The 21,939-nt window shown below is 42.6% G+C and overlaps 1 protein-coding gene across 4 annotated transcripts in view; it reads left to right on the top strand.

Moving 5' to 3' along the window:
- Positions 1 to 21,939, top strand: part of abr (ABR activator of RhoGEF and GTPase) — a 147,552-nt gene that overhangs the window by 102,917 nt on the left and 22,696 nt on the right. For all 4 annotated transcript variants that reach the window (XM_069665755.1, XM_069665764.1, XM_069665772.1 and 1 more), the window contains 2 exons: positions 1,557 to 1,654; positions 1,760 to 1,891. In XM_069665755.1, coding sequence (XP_069521856.1) covers positions 1,557 to 1,654; positions 1,760 to 1,891 — 230 coding nt within the window. The remainder of the gene's footprint in view (positions 1 to 1,556; positions 1,655 to 1,759; positions 1,892 to 21,939) is intronic.

The raw sequence follows: 21,939 nt of genomic DNA, 5'->3' as shown, positions 1-21,939 counted from the left end.
ATCTGATACCAGAATTAGACAATTCAATGGCTTCAGTATCCATTTATTTTTTTAGTGATATGATTTTTATTGACCAAATTGGGGCATATGCAGCACAGAGGAGCACTGATTTCTTGATACTGAATGATACTTGAGATAGAGCGAAAGCAATTAGTCAAATTATTGTCCTTAAATGGTTTCAGTCATATCTGTCAGAGAAAACTTTTTCCATCAACCTCGGCCGATACTCTTAAGGTGGCTGCACACTACCCAGACAAATGCCGACCAACTCCAACCAACGCCAACTGTTGTGTCAGTTTGCGCCAACAGTCTGTGTTTGTCTGATTGAGTTGTTCGAATTTGACATGTCCACTCAGGTTTGGTGGAGTCGTGGAAAGTTGGACCAGTGTGCGCCTTTTCCCAACAAACTGCAACATTCTGAGAGTGCGTTCCTTGACAACTAGCCTGTACTCGCGTGCGGAACATCAGTATTCACAACGTTGGTCCATGTAAAATAAAGCAAAAACTTAAATAAGAAAAAGTAGGCAACAAAAGTCTGTCCTATCAGCTGTTGTCTGGGCGGTGTGGAGCTGGCAGTTGGTTTCTGGAACATTCTAAAGACTGCAACCAGCAACTGCCAACTGTAGAATGTTGAGGTGAGTTGGGCGTCGTCTGGGCAGTGTGCAGTCATCTTTAAGCAGCGGGGTTCCGCAAGGCTCCATTCTGGGCCCCGCTCTCTTTTCCCTATATATGCTTTCCCTGGGGTTCTTTTTTTTTTTTAAACACAACATTTCTATCCATTGTTTTGCAGACAATTTGAAAATCTATCTGCCAAAACAAATATTGATTCTATGCAAGCCTTGCTGAACTGTCTTAAGGACGTTGAATCATGGATGAAGTGGATGAATTAAATCCTTGTTTAAGACCCACCTCGTTGCGTTGGCTTTTTATTCCAGTTTAGCATGACATTTTTATTATGCAACTATGTTTTACTGTTATTCATTGTGTTTTTATTGTTCATTTTCTTTATTTGACATTGTGTTTTAAGTCTGTACAGCACTATGGTCAACCGTGGCTGTGGCTGTGTTTAAATGTGTTATATAAATAAACTTTGAGAACCAATAAATTGCATCATTTTAAAACAATAATGTTTTAGCTTCTCGAGGGAGAATATTTTTATTTGGTAAGAGTTGTCTATGATAGTAAAATGAGTTTGTTTTGGACTGTGGGTCTGACTAAGCAAGACATTTCATTGCTCTTTTGTTGACATTATTAGATTATTTGATCATAAAACATTGTCAGTTGCAGCCCTGCGTACGTATTACATAATACGAAAACATGACTTAAGTGTAGAGAAACTGATACTAACAAGGAATACTTGTCTGAGTGAGTCTGTTTTAATGGCTGTAATAACTCTTGAATGACTGCACTTTCACTACAAGATGATAAAAACGTGATTAACAGATGTGGGTTATCACATATGGGTTATCATCACAATGACAGAACAGTTAAGTGACCTCAATGTTTATCCACTGCTGCTCTTAATGGATGTGTCTCCCCTCTGTGTTTTCTCTCAGATCTATACTGCACCCTTGAAGTGGACTCGTTTGGATACTTTGTCAGCAAGGCCAAGACTCGAGTGTTCAGAGACACATCAGAGCCGCAGTGGAATGAAGTCAGTAACAAAGATGCCTCCTTTAACACTACATTGCTTCATTTTTGTCACTCTGCAGTAGCAGCTAATTAATTCTTCTTTTTGTGTGTTTGTGTCTTTAAATAGGAGTTTGAGATTGAGCTGGAGGGCTCCCAGTACCTGCGGATCCTGTGCTACGAGAAGTGCTACGACAAAAGCATGCTCAACAAGGATGACAACGAGATCGTGGACAAGATCATGGGAAAGGGACAGGTCCAGGTAAGAGAACAGCTGCTGACAGAAACACAAAGAGAGACGCCTGTGTCCTCGTTGGGGAAGTTTCCCAACATGTGACTCATTTAATCAGCCGTCTCGCCTCTACGCACAATGATGTGGTTGTGTCTTGGTGGCCTCTAAGGATGCTGGTTGGGTTAATTGCCTGAACGTGAGCTTATTTTAGGTGGAATTCCCCTCTCTTGTTGTGAGAAACCTTCCTATAAAAATCCCTTTCACTCTAGTTAACTTGATCCTGCCTACACTGTGGAATCTGTGGCTTCTTGGTATCAAGGCAAAATGCTGCTGTGCATCATTGTTTAGATTTTGCAGCCTGCAGAGGAGTCATATTTCTACTTTCCCAGAACCTCAGAGGAAAATCTGTTTGGTCAAGTGAAGCTCGACTTCTGTCATTTTGTCTGCAGTTCAGTCCAATGGCTACAGTTTCCTCCAAACAATATAGTTCCTCCTAATGAAATAGTGTCAAATCTGAGGGTTTGAGTCACTCTTATCATCACTTAATGTCCTTGTTTTTCCCCCAAGTGATGCATGTGTCGGTGCTAGAAGTGAGGTTACATTTTTTCCGACACTTTTCAGCCCTCAAAACTTAAATCTGGAACGCTTGAGATGATCTATATCTCGTGTTGTTTGCATGTACAATAGCGCTCAACAGTCACATATGAAAGACAAATTGCACTGGGAGTACAAATCCCCTGTCTTCGATAGAGAGAAAGTGGAGCAGACATGAATCGCTCGCTTAACGTTGCAGTTTAAAGCGAGGATGTATCTCGAAAATAACTTGTGTTCTTCTTCAGTGGGTTTGTTGTTTTGCCTCAGACTCAAATTCCTGCCGTATATCTTTCAAGCAGTCTACAAAACAAAAAAAAACCCCACAACAGATTTGATGTCACATTTCCTGTTTGTCACCGCTTTCCATGCTTTTCTCATTCGGTTTGATGGTTTTCGTCCTTGAGTGTTGCCTGTGATTTATCTGAAGAGCAAAAGGGAATAAGAGTGTGCACCACAAAGTTTCCCTTGTTCAGCTTCATCAGATCTACATGCATGTTAATGTGGCTTTGGGTTTTATTGTTATTATGGCCTTGAATGTTTCTAAAATAATAGTAGAAGCAAAGATTACCTGGTAACTATCCTCCCTTACAGTGGCTGTTTCTAAGTAAGCACTGTATGGGATTCTAAGCAGTGTGGCATAAAATAATTAAACCCTGCCTTGCCTGTGTGATCGGGTTAATTGGGTCAGGAGTCGGCTCCTGGTGAAAGATTTGCCGACCTATGAGAGGATTAAAACAATTACTGTGCACATGCATGTATGTATGAGTGCATGTTTGAGCCTAAGTGTCTGTAGAGCAATGTGTAAACTAATCAAATTCAAACCACTAAATATTTCCAAGAGGGGGCGATTGTGGGGCTGCAAAGAGTAATCCACCTGTAAAATCAACAAATAACAAAATAAATATATATTTTTTAAATGTAGCATCATTTTATGAAAATGCAGAATTGATTTTATAATTGGATTTTATTCTATTGAACTCCTCTTTCTTTGTCAAAGGGGACCGTCTCATTCTCATAAGTGGTCCGTCAGTGGTTCAGCATTGTATCTACATGACATTAAAAACCCGCCCTCTCTGGTGCCGCTGCCAGTCAGAGACACAAATATGCTGCTGCTGGGCACATCCATTTCCAGCCAACAACAGCTGAAAAAACCCCAAATAAATACACCACATGTTCAGTGAGTCGCTGTGAGAAGGGGGAAATTAAAAGGGGTTAGAAATGGAGAGGAGGAATGGCATGTTCTGTCCCAGACTCTGAGAGGGGTGGGCTGTTTGTGTGTGGGCGTGTGTGTGTGTACTATAGAGGGGGTTGTTGGGATTGTGGGTTTGTAGTTAGTTAAGAGACGGTCTCCAGTGATTGTATCAGCTGTGTAGAGCGATTGGCGAACAATTAGACAATAAAGACCAAATATCTGCTTCTCCCAGCTTCTGAAACGTGTACATTTATGCATTTAAACTATATTTTAGGGGGTTGGGGCTGGGGGTCAAACAAAAAGAGATATTTGACAACGTCACTTTGGGATTAGGTTGAGGATGTCACAATTTTCTGACAATTTATGGACAAAATAGTTAATCAATACATCGAGAGAACACAATCAAGACATGATGATTAATGAAAATAATCATTAGCTGGTGCCCTTCAGCTTCATGCATCATTTGTAAATGATTAATCTCTGTGATGTCAAAGGTACCGACAGTCAAAAAAAACAAAAACATTTATACTTCAACAGAGGATATTACCACAATTATTCAATACACAGTCAGCCCTTTAATATCTACACCATCAATAAATGCTACAGTCCGTGAACCATAAAATGTTTGCTAAGATAAAAATGACCACTGTGGTGAAACCCTCACTTCTGTTTGGTTGTAATGTTGTTTCATTTTCGCTAAAACATGATGAAATACTGAATAATTGAATTCTATCTGACTGTATGTTGCTAATCAATGGTTCAGAGTAGAGCGGATATATCATTAGGCCGATATTATTAGGCCGATACTGGCCAATCATGATATATTTGTATTGCATATGTTTTCCGATATAAGACAATATGACTTTTTTTTGTCACAAAACTTAAAATGCAGAATGAAATTCTTTGGGTAACTCAGGGTGTGATCGCAGTTTCTCTAGCAGAGCGTTCTTTGACTCCGTAGTTTAAGATTCTCATAGTACTGTCTGTAGTATATTTAGCAGAGACAGCAAAGAAGACAGTGGTCCAGTGTATAATTTGTTGACAGTGTAATTTAAATGTATTATATTATTATGTAAGTATTCTGAGTATCTTTGCCGAGTTATATCTGTGCAAAATTGGTGAACAATCCAGGTCCATTACAGCAAAAATTATCTATATCAAACGCTATATTGGTGATCAGTATCGGCCTCCAAAATCTGACATCGGTCGGCTCTTGTTCCGAGACATGGTGGAACTAATGTTTCATCGCATTATGGGACATGTCATGTCATATGGATATAGCAGATCACACATCTTCCTGAGAATTAACCACAGGGACATCGGTCCGCTCCACAGTCCAGAGTGCATGCCTAAAGAGACTTTCACTAGGACCCGAGCTGTTTGTTTTCCTGGTGAGGCCCAGTTTAGAAGGAGCCCTCAGTGTTTTGCTTTCCTCTCTGGAGACCCTCTGATTTATTTAACAAGCTTGTGGAATACTGACTGACCGTAAATGGGCATATCAGGCTGGAAGTTTTCTTTTTTCACCCTCTGCTGTTACTTCACTTTGTTACTGATGAGAAAGTTGATCTTCTCCGACGTCGGAGGATGTTGTGATTCTGGCCAGAGATTGTAATCTACCAGTGAGCAAGGAAAGCTTGTTGATGCAGTGTTATCTGTAAATGTTCTGCCTGTAGGATATGTATTGTTTGTGATGTGGACTAGTAAGCACACACACAAACACAGGAAAGAAGACGCACAGGATTAAAGCAACAGTAGCACACTTATGTTGGCTTGTCCTCAAAGGAAAATACCAACATTTATTTCCAGCCCTTCAACCAAACTGATGTCCCCCCAAAGCAGATGACCTCTGAACTCTCAGGTCACATTGCTAGTCCTCCATTAGAAGGCAACAATGTCGAGGTTACACTCCCCCGTCTCTCAAACTGGCAACACAAATGGATCTTAAATGTCTCAGAGCAGGCGACTTGGAAAATTGATCAGTATCCGCTCCCAAAGTTGACAGTTCAGGAAAATAGCTGCCTCCAGTGTTTGATATCTTTGGCATGTTGTCACTGATACTTTTGTCCTCCAGCTAAACAAACTTTTTGTACACGTTATGACCTCAATTACAATTAGACACATTGATTGTTTTTGCTGTCAGATGCTGACACAAGACTTTGAAGGCTCCACTGATGAGACGGACGTTTTTAATTAGAAACTCTTCAGGTTATGACCTTGTTGATTTTTATTCAACATTTCACTGTCAGTTTGATGCTTCATGAATCTCTGCGTGCCGGGATTCTGCTCAGTCTAGCTTTAAAGGGACCCAAAGTCCTGAACTGGTTACGATTGAAAAGAGCAAACTGTCTCCTTGTCTGCCTCATGCTTCTCTGCAAGGTCTCCCCGATGACCCCTATGAGTCGGCTGTAGCTTGCAATACTTGTCTTGGGAGGACCAGTTATGTAACTGTTTAGGTTAACAGCCCCAGTGCTTTGTGAAGCAGGAATGCATCATATCAACCAGCGTCAGCAGTGCTTTCATCTTTGTAACCCGGCCCCCTCGTACACCCCGTCCCGGCCTCCCCTGGGCTCGCCTCTCAGGGCTTTTATTTCTCATCTTATCAGAGGAAGAGTTTCTTGTCTTTCATACACCCACCAGCACCTCCAGCCCTTTAGTCTGTCTCTGACTATCTCACTTTGTTAGACTGGTGAGGAAGAGGAAATGGGATTCCACTGATGGTTACATGTTTCTCAAGGCGCTAGTCTTTGAGGTTTATTTCTTTGTGCAGAAAAAGTGTGCCGCAAAACGAATCATGGCGGAGTTCTTAAAGCGATAATAGTTTAACTAACAGAAGTTACTTATCAAAGTTTGTGCATCTTATCTAGGATACAGCTCATGGAGGCAATTATGTTACTCTAAAACCTTTAGCATCAGAATGTTGCAATCTACCTGAAAAATGGGTAAACCTTGTAGTTTAGATTCAGTGACTTCATGACGACCATCATCTCTGATGTCTATTGCAAAGAAATATCCATCCATCTGCTTATAAATAATAGAAAAAGACCCTTAAAGCCCCCCTCCAGTGAGAATCCAGTGTTTAACCATGTAAACATCTCCATGTGGTGTTCTTCATGTGCTACAAGACATATCAGGGACAACATCAGCAGTCATCTCCATGGCTGGGCCTGTCTGCTTTGTACCGAGGACAGGCTGAACAACACGTTTTCAGATTGGCAGGTTTGAGACGTCACAAACCTAAGGAGCCAATCCCGTTAATGGGTGGGGTGACGCTATGCATATCATTATGTGTAACCTATGGCAACCACTTAGGCGATGCGTGAGCTAGCTGTAACCAATATCATAAATTTGGAAATTGGGTAAATTGCAAACAGGAACTGCTATGACATTATTTGACACCCTTTTAATAATGCCAATTTTTCTAAATGTACACAAATATATGCTTAGACAAGAAAAGCAGCAAACTACCTGACTAAGTAAACTACTTGTTTACTTCCCCGAAAGCCCTCAAATTATGTGTTCCAGATCTAAGAGCATGATTATCATCCAAATAGGGGGCCTTTGGGGAAACACTGTTGTCTCATTTTGTCTTCGAGGAGGCCACAAACCTGTCTTTGAGCAGACAGCAGTAAGACAGGGACAACAGAGATCACGACTATGCTGACCTGCTGTACTGAATGTCCCAATGAGTAATACTGTGTGTCCATAAAGGGACTGAATGTTCTCTGCTGTGTCATGTACTTAGGTCATTGTTGCAGCCACATATGATGATACTGTTGTGCGTTATATGAGTCATATAACATCTCCAGTAATATCCCCAGCAAAGAGACACCACCTCAGGACCCTACACCCCCTCCTCATCCTTTGCACTCAGCATAACACCGGGGTTGTTTTTGTTGGTTCAGTTCTGGGTTGGGCGCATGTCAGCAACCCATCTCAGCACTTTTTGCGGGGCCTCAATAAGCAGTAACCTGATAGTTTTGAGCAGCTTCCCGGAGATGATGGCAGCCAGAGAAGTTGGGCATTGCGAGTGAAAAAAAAAAGGGGCGATGAAGTTTTTCCTGGCAGCTCTCAGCTCCCCCCTCTGAAGCCACGGATCTAGACCCGGGCGCACGCATTAGCCGGCCTTACTGTAAAACTCCGGGTGCAGAGGGGTTGTAAAGTTTGAGGGCGAGCATCTATCTGCACTCTCTTTCCCACTTAAGAGCTGAAGCTCTTTCCTCCACATGCAGCATTAGATGCAAAATTTGACATTTACATGCCTTGTGAGGGGTTTGTTGGTGAAAGAGACGTTGTTTGGGCTAATAGCCGACTGGCCATCTGGAGAATTGGTGGTAAGGCTTGTGGACCAGTGGCACTCAGCCAGTGCTGAAAGAAAGTGCAGGCCTCAAGCTCTGGTCTAATCTCTCAGTGCTCGTATCAAACATGATGCCAACATCAGGCCGACAGGAGAATGAAATACAGCCTGGTGAGTGCATGTAGTAATATGTACAGTATGTATTAGCAGGGAAGGAAATATCGTGGAAGTTTTATTCAGCAGATGGGGAAATTGGCAGCTCAGAATGGAGCTCTTTTGGATTCTTTAAACTTCTAAATATCTAAATAAAACTGTAGCATCAGATTCACTGACAGAAATTCAAAGTGTTTTTTATTTCCTTGCTTCTCAGTGAAAACTGTGCCTAGACTCCTAAGTGATTATTTTTTCCTGTGTAGTTTCTGTTAAAAAATGTCTTCCCTCTGGGGCATTCAGCGTGGTGGTATTTCATGTAGCATTTGTTTTGAACACGGAGCTCAGAGGTTTTAATGAGGGTGTGTGTGTGTGTGTGTGTAGGCATTAATATAAATTAGTGTCTAATAGATGGTGTCATCTATTTTGTTTCTGCCCCCTGTCATTTAGGGCTGTGATCTGTCATGTTTCCACCCTACGCACCCCCTGCAGCCATACAGACACACGCACGCTCACACACAGCTGTCAGCTACATAAACAGATGGGACTCACTACCGTGTGTGTGCAGCCTCCCTGGGGACAAACCAGACTCATATGCACACAAATGGGTGATGGGCTAATGCATTGTAAATGATATCAATAACTTGAGCCTGCCACATTACCTGGTGTTTATTAGCTTGTGTCTCCTTTGTCTGGCGAGGTGTGTGTGTGTGTTTGGTCGGGGGTTGTATATGGCTGAAGAATGTACATTAATTCAGAGACAAAGATCACCTCATTGCTCTTTCCTCATTAACTTATTTTTTTCTTCATGTTCCATTTTTTTTCCCCCACCATGTTTTTCTAATGAAGCTCATCCCTCATAGCTCCTCTGTGTTGAAGCATATGGTGCTTTTTTATTGATGAGTCCCAATTAAGCCGACTTCCTCATCAGACGACGCTTGATCAGTGGAGCTGATAGCTGCGTTTTGATGGATTCTAAGTCTTTCCCTGTCATCTCCCCACAAAGAGGCTCCTCCGTCACAGCCCCTCACTTAGGCAGCCTTTGTTCTCACTTAAAACATCCACTCCCTGCCGCTCGGGATCTGCATGCCCCAAATAACTACACGCAGTGCTGTTAGCGTTCTTAGATCATGCAATCTGCAGATACCCACTTGTTTTTCTCTTTGTGGGTAGGATAGGAAAACCTCCAACCTGTCAAAGCGACTTCATGTGTGTGAGAAGACAGAACAGACACATTTGATTAACATTTGTCATCCAGATTGATGCTTTGGTTGGGTTTTTCTTGTAATTAGATGTTGTAGGCTGAGAGGAAAAGGCAGGAATTAGGATTTCTTTGGAAATGTTTTGACATTTTAAAAATGAAAAAGAAAAAGAAAAAAAGAATATTATATGGTGTTATGAAGAACATAAGGAGGACACCCAGCGTGGGTATCTGGAACTGCTCTGACGTTGTAAACATTTATATTCTTTAGGGATGTCCCGATCAGCTTTTTTGGCCCCCGATCCGATTTTAAATATTGAGTATCTGTCGATACCATTTTAGCCACACGGTTGCTAATGCTAAGTTCCTTGCACGTTTGCGTTCGGCCACAAATTGTGCTCACTGTACGACAGCTGACGTAAATTATCGGGGTGAGATGATAAGCTCAAATTGCCGATCCCAGATCAGTAAAAAAATGCCCAGATCGGCTCTGATCCGATAGTTGATATCGGGATCGGGAAATCTCTAGCATTTTATATGGTCTCACGAGGGCCAACATACGATTCAGAGGGGAGGTATTGTGCTTATTTCAAGCTTCATATTTTACTCTGTGATACCTGTGATATACCTCTTACTATCAAACATGAAATGTTCAAAAGTTAAACGAAGGAACTTCAAAAGTAACTCAGGAACTTTTGTTTTGTGTTGATTTTGGCGCCCCCTGTGGATAAAGTATGTAGCGTGACGTCCCATTCAGAGCACTGGTAATCCAGGTTTGGTAATCCTTGAAAGTCAGTATCTGGATAAAGTTGATCCTATCCATTTTTTTTAACACCTGGGATAAAAGTATCCAGATTACCTGATCCTGGATATAAAGAAGTGGATATCCATTTTCTGGTAATTCTTATCTGGATTAAACCTTTTGAGCAACCGGGCCCTGGGGACAATGAATGTCTACAAAATTTCATGGCCATCCATCCAATAGTCGTGGGTTGAAAGATTTTAGTCCAGACCAGTTGACAGATGCACATGGCCACCTGGGAGCCAAACTGTTTATAACACATTGATTTAGACTTTGAAATTCTGAATCAAACCAGTTATGAATTGAAGGATTCCTGTTCTGCTCAAAACCTGAGCTGTTGGACTCAAGGAACTCGGAGGCGTTGGACAGGCTTCTGATTCAGCCAAGGATAGAGAGTGAACTGTGAACCATGTAGGAAGAGCAAAGCAGAAAAGCTTGGCTGTTGCTGTTGGATGACTGAGGACCTCGTAAAAGAATAAAGTCAAGATATAAAAGGCAGTTTAAAGGCCCAAAGATCTCTCTGCGACCTCTTTTACATCTTTCTTTTCCTCTCACCGTCATCATTTATCACCTTTGCCTTTTTATTCCAAGCAGCAAACACAAACACTCTGATGGCCCTCCGAGATGTCGAGGGCAAGCCGGCTCTGTAATTGGTCCCTCATTATAATGTTACATAATGTTTCAGGGAAGTGTAAGGGATTAACAACAGATGTATGATTTCCTACCATGAACATGCATATGCAGCACATATGGAGGGTTGTGTTGCAGAGGGACACAGAAGAGAAAGAGGCAGAGGAGGGAGAATAGGAAGAAGAGCCCCAGATGGTGGCCAATTATGTGCTGCTGAGAGTTAAAGCGAGAACAAAGGATCTCATCACAGCCGGAGAAATGAAATGCTCTCCGGAGAGGCGCTGAGAATCTCTCAATGCGTTTTATACATCCCTTTTGTCTTGTGGAAGAGTCAGGGTTCAGGAATAATTGGAAACAGTCTGAAGGGGGGGTCAGATGATTGTGTTATATTTGAACACAGAGGCTGGTTATTCCTTCGCTCTGATAAAACCGTGAGGTGATGAGAGTCGATCAGTCCTGACGTACGCGATTGAATCATCCGTTCTGTCCGTTATCTTGGTTGCTGGTGCCTCTCTTATTGTTTCAGCTGCTTGTTCGCTTTGTAGCCTTTGACGAGAACATTACAGAGGCTCTGCAGTCGGAGAAGCAAGAAGTGGTCATTAATAATGACAAGTAGACTTTTGTTAACTCCCCATCATCTCGCTGTATTAGTCCCCCTGCTGTGTTTAAAGCAATACATTCTTAATAGGGGACTACTGTTAGCAGAGCAACGCATGCTAACAAAATATATTTTCCTGTCAGACAGACATTCTTCTTGATGAAACACAGCTATGATCTTTGGTGGTCTCGCTGTTTTCTTTCTTATTGTATTCCGGGACATTCCAAACATAATCCATTTTTTTCACTGGTCCAGCACAATCATCTTTTCTTCTAAATCACATTTGAACTTCACATTCACACATTCCCTGGCTGCTCTCAAGCTGTGGATTTATAGACAACAGATGACATTGGGGGGGAAGAGATTCACCTCATCCCTCTCATCACGGTCCCAGTCTGACTCTCTGAGGGGCAAAGCTCATTTCATGCTCGGCTCTGCCTGCCAGCGCACAGCGAGGCTCAGGGATTGTCGAGGGTTCACCTCAGCCAAGGGTCTGTGAAATCCCCGTGTGGTCGATGGAGGGGTGTCCTCGGTGGTAGAGTCCGCCTGTAGATGTGTCATTTCTTTTGGCTCTTCCTGGAAGACATAATCTAAAGTGGTATTGTATCATGTAAATTGCCCTGACCACCAGGGTTTCATTGGGTATAAATCAGTTGCTAGATTCCCCAAAGTAGTTGTTTGAAGAGACCGAGATGAGACAGCCCTGTAGTTGCTGTAGTTATTATGCCGCTTGTCCTTAGGAGGCTAAAAAGAGGATGACGTTATTAAAGAGCATACTCAGTCAGAAGGGCGGTGGTCTAGGTGGATTGTTGGATCACAAACACAAACACAGTAGACCACTGTTTGTTCCCTGTGTCAAACCACCAGTCAATCTTGTTTTCCTCTTACCATCATCACAGTTGTTCTCCAACTTTACCCAAGTGGTTATTGTTGTAACCATGTTGACTAAGGTCTACTAACCTTAACAACATTGAAATTTAAACCCAACCACAATTTTCCTTCCTTCCCCTTATCCTAACCACCACGTTTTTGAGATTAAACCTCACAAACGTTAACTATTGACCATGTTGGGCACGGACCAACACTGTGTTGGGTCTTTTAATTTGGAGGACATGTGTGACATGTTCTTTTTAACTCAATTTGTGACAAAAATCTATTAATCTATCTAAGTTCTATCATTTGTAAATGGTAAGCTTTATAGGATACTTTGCTGAGAGTTTGGAAAACACACCATATAATGGAGTAGCTCAACACTTTGGGGAGAAAGTCTTGGCTTTATGTGAGAAGATCAACACCACTTTAATATTTCATTCCACTCATAATATTCCATTCAGCATGAGGCTACATTCAGCAGCTCGTAAGGTTAGCTCAGAATAAAGAGGGAACTGGGGGAAGGGAAGCGTGTCTCTGTCGAAAGGGACCAAAATTCAGCTGCCAGGACCTCTTTAGCTCTGTAACCATTCTACTATACCTTGTTTATTTCGTTACCAAAAAAGGCTCCTCATAACAGCCTTTGTGTTTCCCAATTCTGAACGGGGTATGTAACTTCCTATAGTCTTTATGCAACGGTAAGCAAAGCAAACCAGCTGCTGAGTTAAGCCATGTATTTGAAGGGACAGTATGGCAGCGGATTTGATTTTCTCGTCTAAATCTCTGCACAAGCCTGTATAAATAAATGTCAAATGTCATAAATGTCAAACCATTCCTTTAAAACGGCATCCTCTCTCTCCTCCACACTCCTCTTTCATCCTCTGCTGGCTGCTGTTGAAGAGCCGCCCCTCAGTGTCTCTGCCTCCTTTTCTTTCTTAATCAGATTTCACATCACGGCCAGAACCGAGTCTCTGACCACCAGATGCGACTGTGTCTTTTTTCTCCTCAAAACCCCGAGTGAGAGCAGAATACTTTCTCCCTCTCCTCTTTCTTGCTGTTGTTGTTGGCAGCATTTCCAACCATATTAAAGTAAATGGGCCTCAGCAACACACTGCGTCCCAGCATGCAGAGCCTGTTCTGGCTTTAAAGTGGCCTGTCGGGGGACCAGAGCGGTTCCTGCAGCAGTAAGATGTGATGGTTATCCATCTGTGGCTGACGTTTGCTCTGGACTGCTTGTGTTTTGAGCCCCACTATACCCGGGGGAAGCTGGTGATCGGGTCGGACAGTTATGAAGCTGTAAATGCCTTTTTGTTAAAATACTCTCCTCGGCTGGTTTGTTTAGACGTGATGATTGTGCAGGAACGTCGATGCTTTCCACATGGCCATAGCTGGGGTCTGAGATTGAGCAAGAATTTGCCCACTGTGGTTCTGCACCTCATTATTCAGGGTGGTTGATGCACAGTGGGGCCTCTATGAGGTCTGGTTTCTTCTAGGAGCTGGGGATAAGTTGGACAAGACAACGTGGTATGTGTCCACACCAAGAAAGTATGAAATTAAATGTTTAATTATGTTCTTTCTTGTTGTTTGCTGTGGCTTTAATCCACAGTGTTTATAGGATCTCAAGTTAACACACTTTTAGCATATGTGTATAAATCTGAAGGTCAGGATCAGCTAATAAGCTTGTAAGATTTCAGTTCCTCAGTCAAGGACGGATGGGTGCTCGTGTTGCAGTATGATCTCCACTTTAACCACACTTCCCAACTACATCCTGTCTACTGTGTAGCGTTTCACTTTTAACGTTTTCCCCAGAAGCGTCCATAAGGATCTGTCCGGTAGCGTGTCAGAGGGATTACTGACATCCTGGTTTTTACGATCTACAACCTCAGAAGAAGCTTTGCAAACATTCCTGATCCAATGATAACATTCTGTATCAGCAGAAGGGGTTTCGAAGACTTTCACCACAACAAGATGGTAAAAACAGTTTGACCATCATGGTCCTAAGAGGTTTTCCTCTCCCCTGCTGTATGCCAAGAGCTATCAGGGTGTTTGTGTCTTTGTACTCAGATCCAGGGTGCTGCTTGTCCTTGAGCCCCACAGTCTTTGTTGCAGCACCTATATATCTGTGTGTGTGTGCCTCAGTAAGCTGTCAGATCAGCCTTTGTACGCTCTGCTTGGCCCCAATAGCTCTCACAGGTGAAGGTGTACTATGCTTCAGCTGTTTGCAAGTAGTACAGGAAGAGTGTTGTTCATTTCTAGTGGACATTTTGATGGAAAATAAGAATAAGAATATTACCTAATGTTTAGTGCATGCTACCTCCAAACCATTTGAATTTCAAACAGTAGCTGACTCTTAATCAGTCGCTCCAGGTGCTGCAGCTGTTATTTTGGGGTTTCTGCGTGCAGTTTTTTGCATGTTTAGAGCCTTGCAGAGGCATCTGCTCCGCTCCTGCAGCGATCCAACTTTGTTCACGAGTGAGTCAAGAGAGAAAGCCCCCGGTCGCAAACACACATTATGAATTTGCCTGATAGATGCAGAGAAAAATGAGTGGACATGAAAACTGCTTGCTGGCGGAAATACGTATATTAATAGCATTCTTCCCAGGCTTGTAGGGAGATTTAAAGGGAGTACAATGTCCCTAAAATAGTGCTGTTAGTCTGTAGTCTTTTTTAGACTGTGACCTTTAATCCTGATGTAAGCATGAGATGTACAGTGGTGCAGACAAGTCATCCAGATTTATATCTAAATATAGCAGTACAGTGGGTCAGACTAGCTACTGTAGAATAAGGTGGGATTTATCTTTTATGTCAGTTTATAGATACCATCTAGATACTAGAAATACTAGATAGATCATTATTATTACTCAATGGGTTTTGGTCTTTGAATCAGTCCTTTGTCATACGGTGTTTGTGTCAGCAGTTTCAGGTCATGGCTCAGAGCTACTGTTTGTTTTCCTTCTCCTCACATTTCATGAAGTCCTGATGACCTTTCCATTTTCCTTCCACTCCACTTATCAGAGCAGCACAACATGTCTCCATGTTTAATGGAGATGCACAAGAAACTGGGCAGTTTGGTAGTTTTACACTCCTGAGGCCATCTCTGACAAGTGTCGTGTCAGAATCTACGCTTTGCAAATCCCCCGCTACCTTCAATGACTTAAACTGCACAACTTGCCTTATTGCAAAGGCTTTGAGTTGTTGTGTCTGTGACTTCCCATGTCATTACGCTGTTCGTACGGCAGGTCCCGGAGCGCTGCCAGGCGTTTGATCCTGCTTTATGACTTCCTGTCCCAGGGCGAAGGAGGGAAACTGCCCACTTCCTGTTCGGACTGTGCGGACCACTTGAACCTTTACCTCCCTGTGTACTAATCGCACATGTCCTTATCTAATTTGTTGTCCTATTTTTATCAGTAAATATCAGACGCCCCTCCCACTCTTAGAACATGTTTGGTGGTATTTGTTTTATGGTCTGCAAACGTAGCTGATAATAGGTTGTTTTCCCATTCTACTTTACAAACCTGCAGACAGACGGACAGCTGGCCACGATGGCGGGTGTTACTCTTCATAAATGAATTACTACATTTTCTTCCCTTGGCAGATGTACAAACTCTGTAATGAGTTAAAATGATGTAAACACACTAATGATAATGGTTGAAACTCTTTCACAACCAAAATAACGAAGCTCTTTTAATTGCCTTCTGGACCTCAGCATTGGGCCCCCTTTGCCTCCACAAATGAAGCCTAATGATGATGTAATTGTTTTCATGTGGAGGAAATGTTTCTTAAGTCCCTCCTGACTCCTCGTGAGGATGTTTTGAACTCGTCAGCTGTGTTAAAGATGAGGTCATCGCCAGCTTCACCTAATCCAGTTTGTGGTGCTGCAGAGCAGACTGATGCCACATGCAACTCGTGAGGGATCAAAGCATTCCAAGTTGATCTTGATCCTTTATCACACATTAGGAAAAGTTAAACCTATATGGACATTTATAGTGTACAAATCACTCCTTGGTATTTTAACCCTGTGAAAACTGGTTGTTTATTGAGTAAACTGATGAACATATATGTCTGATTTTTGTATTCATAACTTAGGTTGTACAGATTATAGGGATGTAGATCATTTGAAGAAACTGAGGAAATTACATCTATGCAAAAATACCAGCGAATGCACTGGCAGACTCCTCTCTATTGCACAGTCCAAAAGGTTTAGCTTCACATTTAACAAAGCAGTGAGACAGACGACAGTAATTTATGCTCCCTCTTGTAAGTTTTCTAACCTTGAAAACAACACTTTTCTCTGCAGCTCTCAGTGTTGCTCCGATGACGAGCGCTCCCTGTGCATCGCTTTGCTTGAAGCAGCCTGTTGCATAACAAGCGTGTCGTGCTGAATTCATCTGAACGAGTGTTGTTGTTTTTTTAAGAACGTCCCTGGCAGAGTGATGAAATGTGTTGATCCGGCAGGGCTGCCAGCTCCAGCGTGTACCTGTTCCCTCTCCTGGTTCTGCTATCAAAGAGCTGCGTGGGCGTTTATGAGGGAGGGCGCCTCAGAAGTGTCTTACACATAGTGACAAACTGTTTGAATTATGTAATGTGGGTTGTATAATGGCCGTGACAGGCATCTGTACTGTATGAGTGTGTGTTCCTCGAGCTGCAGAGGAGTTGTTTGGGTTGATTGCATCGCTACCCACTTGTACCTTTCTCTCCCCGGTTTAACCTGTTGATGTTTCACTCAGCCGGCTTGAAGGAGGCTGGTGAGCTCTGGTTAGATAGAAGCCACTGTGATCCAGCCTGGTGGGCTTCGTGGTATCGATTATGAGTGAGACACTCTTGTTTAGTTTCTAATCCGTCTTCTTTATCTGTGAATTGGAAGGTGAAAGCTCGCGGATGAAAGCAGAAGACCATGAAGAAGAGACTCAGTGACAGAGAGTGGTGTGTTACATCAGAGTAAGCCTGAGGTGTTCTGCTGTGCTGCCCTGCTAACACTGTTACACACACACTGGTCATCATCACACAATCATCAGGGTGCTTGTTCCAGGCTGAAGCTGCTGGATTCTTCATTGATTGACTAATTGATTTAACACTTTCAGGTTGATGGCTTCTTCACTTGCTAATGAGGTGCTGACCCCGCACTGATTTTTTTTTATGGTGGGGTTGTTGTTGGGTTTTATTTTACCCGTTATCGGGGAAAGCAAAGGGGGCTGGGTGTGTTTTGATGCTGCAGTGAATTAGTTAACAGGATGACCCAGTTTGGAGGGAAAAGAAAATGTCAGAGCTTGCAAAACAGATTTCTTGATGATGGAGGTTTCATGTCCGCCATGAAGGCGGGATCTCAGATTTTTGCTCAGTGTTGAAAAAATGCTTTAAACAATTTTGTGACATTTTGGGATCAATTTCTGTTCAGTGTAAGAGCTTTATTGGCATGATTGTCTCAGTAACAATTTTGCCAAAGCATCAATGGACAAAATTATCAAAATTTAAGGCAATTTACAAAAAAAAGAAATATTTGCAAATTATATAAATATCAGTTTCATCAACAAGAAGATTTTCATGTAAATAAATGTCTGTGAAGTCACTATCTATCGCCGAATGAGATAACACAGTAGTAATTGTGCCTATTGCCCACTGATGAAAGTATTATTACAGACTGGGTGTCTGTGGCGACTTTCGTGGAAAAAATCACAAGCGGCGCCCAGTTAGTGACGTGTTTTTCATCAGCCAGCAGTGGTTGGTCTGCCAGAGAGGGTGGGCGGAGCTAAGCGGCTGCTTTTCCGCTCTCTGCAAGTGTTGCGAGTAAACAGTAATCTACTATGGCTGAACAAACAAAGAAAAGATGGATGACTACAGATACAACTTCAACAATAAGTGAAAATCCAAAGAAAAAGAAGCAAACTCGACGCTCAGATGAAGTAAACAGTCTGAAAAGGAAAGCGACCGTCAGCCAGGAAAATCAAGAGTTACATCCAGAGCCAACAAGACATCTGGTAATCTGGGACGTATGTACACGCAATTACCTTTTATTGCCATAAGGTGCCGCCAAATAGAACTAAACTGATGACTTCGAGATTATAACTTTAAATCTACAGGCAGTTAGCCTAGCTTAGCACAAACACTGGAAACAGGGGGAAACTGTTAGCCAGGCAAATAAAGTTAAGAAAATCTGCTTACTAGCAGGGGGTTTGTGTTGGACTACATGTAGAAGTGTCCTTGGGCAGGACACTGGACCCCAAATTGCTCCCGGTGGCCTAGCCATCCGGTATGAATGTGCAAAGATACTGATTGTAGATTAGCACTTAGGCCTTTGCCATCAGTGTGTAAATGTGAGTGTGAAAGGATGAATGTGACATGAAGTGTGAAACACTTTGAGTCGTCTGAAGCGCTATAGAAGTACAGTCCATTTACCCTGAAGTGTAGACGGCATGACTTGGCCTGTTTAGCATCAGACTTTGCCTGCTCTCATCATGATTGGATAACTCAGTCAGAAGGCTGTGACAGTTTGAATTTGATGCTCTTGTTTCAGACGCTCTTATCCGCCTCCTTTCCTAATATTTACACGCTAATATTTACTCCAAATTGTTTCATGTCAGCTCTTTTTACTGTAACCTCCTGTTGCATAATACTTTCTTATCTCACTTCGTGTCATCCTGTCGCCTCCTCTTCTCTGTTGGTCCCGCCACCATCCTCCCTGCTCATGTAGTCTTCCAGGTGACTGCGTCCAGTCAGCCTTGGGTTTACACTTGAGAATGAATTATTCAAGCGGGTCAGCCGCGTCCTCGTCGTCCTGTGGGGGCTTGCACTCTCTTCTTCACCAGAACTGGGTCACACTGTTCAGATGTAACACAGCCTTGTCTCGGTCAGACAGAGGGCACAACACGAACATCACAACTTCAGCGTTATATCCCACTAAAGGATGGTTTTTACATCACACCCTTCTCTAGCCTCCTATACGTCTCAGACTGTTGCTGAAACAGGGAAGAATGTCATCATCACCCCTGAGCCTGACTTTGCAGCCTTGCCCTATTTACACAGATTAACACAAATTAACACAACATGCAGTGAGTGAGTGCTCTATTCACAATCTCTTTCTTATCCCAATCTTCCTTTCCTCAGTAGTCCCATACACTGATCATGTTGTCTCTTCATGTGACAGTGATTTATAACTAATGAAATCTTAACTCTCGGAAAATCCCAGAAAGTTATTTTGCGCCGCCTCTTGGGGTTTCAAAAATGCAAAGCAAAGTTTCAGCTCGGCTCAGATTGTGCGATCTGATGTTTGCCAGGGATGGATGGATCAGATGTAATAAGAGAAAGTTCGCTGCTCTGAGGAGCTTCTGTTGTTTGTCTCTTTGACAAAAACGATTTCATGTTTGGAGAACAAATGCAGTGTGAGCCGAGGAATGTCGCATTTGATTTGTGTCGTCAGCTGTGTTGTTATCTTGCGGTTGGAACACCTCTGCGTTCGATAAATGATGATCTCATCATAATGAAGAGTAATGATTAAAGGAGATGGAGATAGGAGCCATAAAGATATAAGTAAACACTTGCAACAAGCTAAGTGAAGCTGCATGAATCACAGCGTGGAGAACATGGAGAGCAGCTTGTACACAGAGTGTGACCTCATTGTTTTTAAATGGAGGTTTGTCATGCAGAACCTGCAGCATTACTGCATCAACATTCACTCTTGCATCACTCCTCTGTTTGTGCTTTGCCTCCTCTTGCCTGCTTTATCTTTCCACTTCTCTCTCTCTCTCTGTCCTTATATCCATATTTACCTCATATTCTTTAAAAGGATGTTTGGCTACATTAACCTGTATGTGCTTAAAATAAGTTATTCTCTATTCATATCTTTGCTGTGTTTTTCCACCCGCTCTCCGTCTTTGAGAGGTTGCACTCCTCTTCTCATCCCGACCACGCCCAACAACACACAACAGACCTGAGCTCCATGCTAATGAAACCTCCTCCTGGCTCCTTCTATTTTTCCTTCCCTCCTCGCTCTCCATCACCACTTTTGTTCCAAAGTGCTTAATAAGTGATGGAGCAGTTAATCTGAGGGAGATGCCCCCCAACGGTTCAGATGAAAGAGAAGCAGGAATAATCTGCAGAGCACCCTAAGGCTGTGATTTCCCACCCTGCCAAACCCCCCTCCTGCGTCTGCACTCTCATTTTAGCACTCCCACTGTACCCTGAAGGACCCTCCCTCGAAAGCCCCCCTCCCTCACACACACACACACACACACCTCCTTTTTTCCTCCATTACCCCTTCCTCGTGCCTAAGCTCGAGTGAAGGCAGCAGGAAAGATCAAAGAGGTGGAGTAGGTCATCCCGTAAACAGACTTATAGAGACCATTCAAATTAAATCTGACTGAATCATCCGCTCACAACACCGCCTGCGGCTGTCAGTGTCACCTGGCCAATCACAGACCTCAAAGAGGCGCACATGATGAAAACACTTTGTCATTTTTGATGAGTAAGTCGAATAAGCCAAAGGCTGCTTGCCCTTACTTTTTGATTTAATCATTTTTCTACACCCGGGTCTCAAATGATCAGCTTCCCCGTCTTCACAGGGATCTACAGCGAGCACGATGCAGAGCTGCGGTCGGGAATATGAATGAACGCAGGGTCAGAGTGAGACTGTGCAGCGTGAGATAGAGTGCCACTTAAAAACTGGCATGAACAGAGGGAAACTGAATTCTGAGGAGCTTGTAAAATCATAACAAACCACAGCGACTATTAACAGCCTCTCTGCGTTTTGGTGGAGACCACGCTTACTTTGATAAAAAAAAAATCAGCACTTCCATTTTTAAAAAACAAGATAATTGTTGTTTCTAAAGAGTTTAAAGCCATTTTTTCCAGATGTGTAAACTATCAGAGAAAACAAAAACAAATGTTAATAATTATTAAAGGGATGGTTGAGAGTTAGACACTCCCTCCAGGATTTTGCTGGCATTTTATGTGATTTCACAGCAGATTTTTGGCAAAGTTGCGATTGTTGTTGATTTTTTGTGTGTACCACGTTACACATCCACTGTCAGTGACTGGGACAAATGCTCCAATGAAGGCTGAGCGAGCTGTTTGTCTTCATCACTTCCGGTCAATTTCCGAGTCAAGATGGCAAATATAATGTGAAGGAACAGTAATTTCGAACTGCTTGTGTCTATTTCATTGCTATCCATATGCCCAAAGAAGAATCTACACATTACTTGTTCCATTGAAGCTGTTATTTTCGTCTTATTTCTGGTGCTACGCTTGTATAGACCACTGATAAGAGACTCTACAACACCTTGTTAGAACGGCGCAGCGTCTGCTTCATAGTAGCAGAAGATATTAAAGGCACAGTAAACAATACTGTCAGATGTTTATACAACATTGCAGACCTATTAAGATGAGTAGTTGGTGATGTACAGTGATGAGAACATTAATACTAATTTAATCTACAAATCAAGATCTGTGTTTTCCCTATTACTTTAGGACTCCCCACCTACTTCAATTTTAATAGCTTTCAGATAATAAGCATGTTTCCTAAAATTTAAAAGTATTCCTTCAACAATGTAGTATACCAGCCATGCATACATGTCCTACAGGTCAGGCAGGAGAGAACATGCAAACACATAGAGACCCCAGCTGCGAGCTGGATCCGAGCCCAGGACCTACTTGCTGTGAGGAGAGCCACTGCACAGCTTCCTGTAGGAAAATCTGGATTTGTAGTTCACAAGATCTTGTTAATGTCCAATATTCCAGCTCTTACTCGGGATGGAA

The sequence above is a fragment of the Semicossyphus pulcher genome, unplaced genomic scaffold (assembly GCF_022749685.1).
Source record: "Semicossyphus pulcher isolate SPU_LCO1_2020_fin unplaced genomic scaffold, fSemPul1.0.p SCAF_10, whole genome shotgun sequence".
Lineage (NCBI taxonomy): Eukaryota > Metazoa > Chordata > Actinopteri > Labriformes > Labridae > Semicossyphus > Semicossyphus pulcher.
The sequence above is the reverse complement of the archived record's forward strand: the minus strand, read 5'-3'. Positions and strand labels throughout refer to the sequence as shown.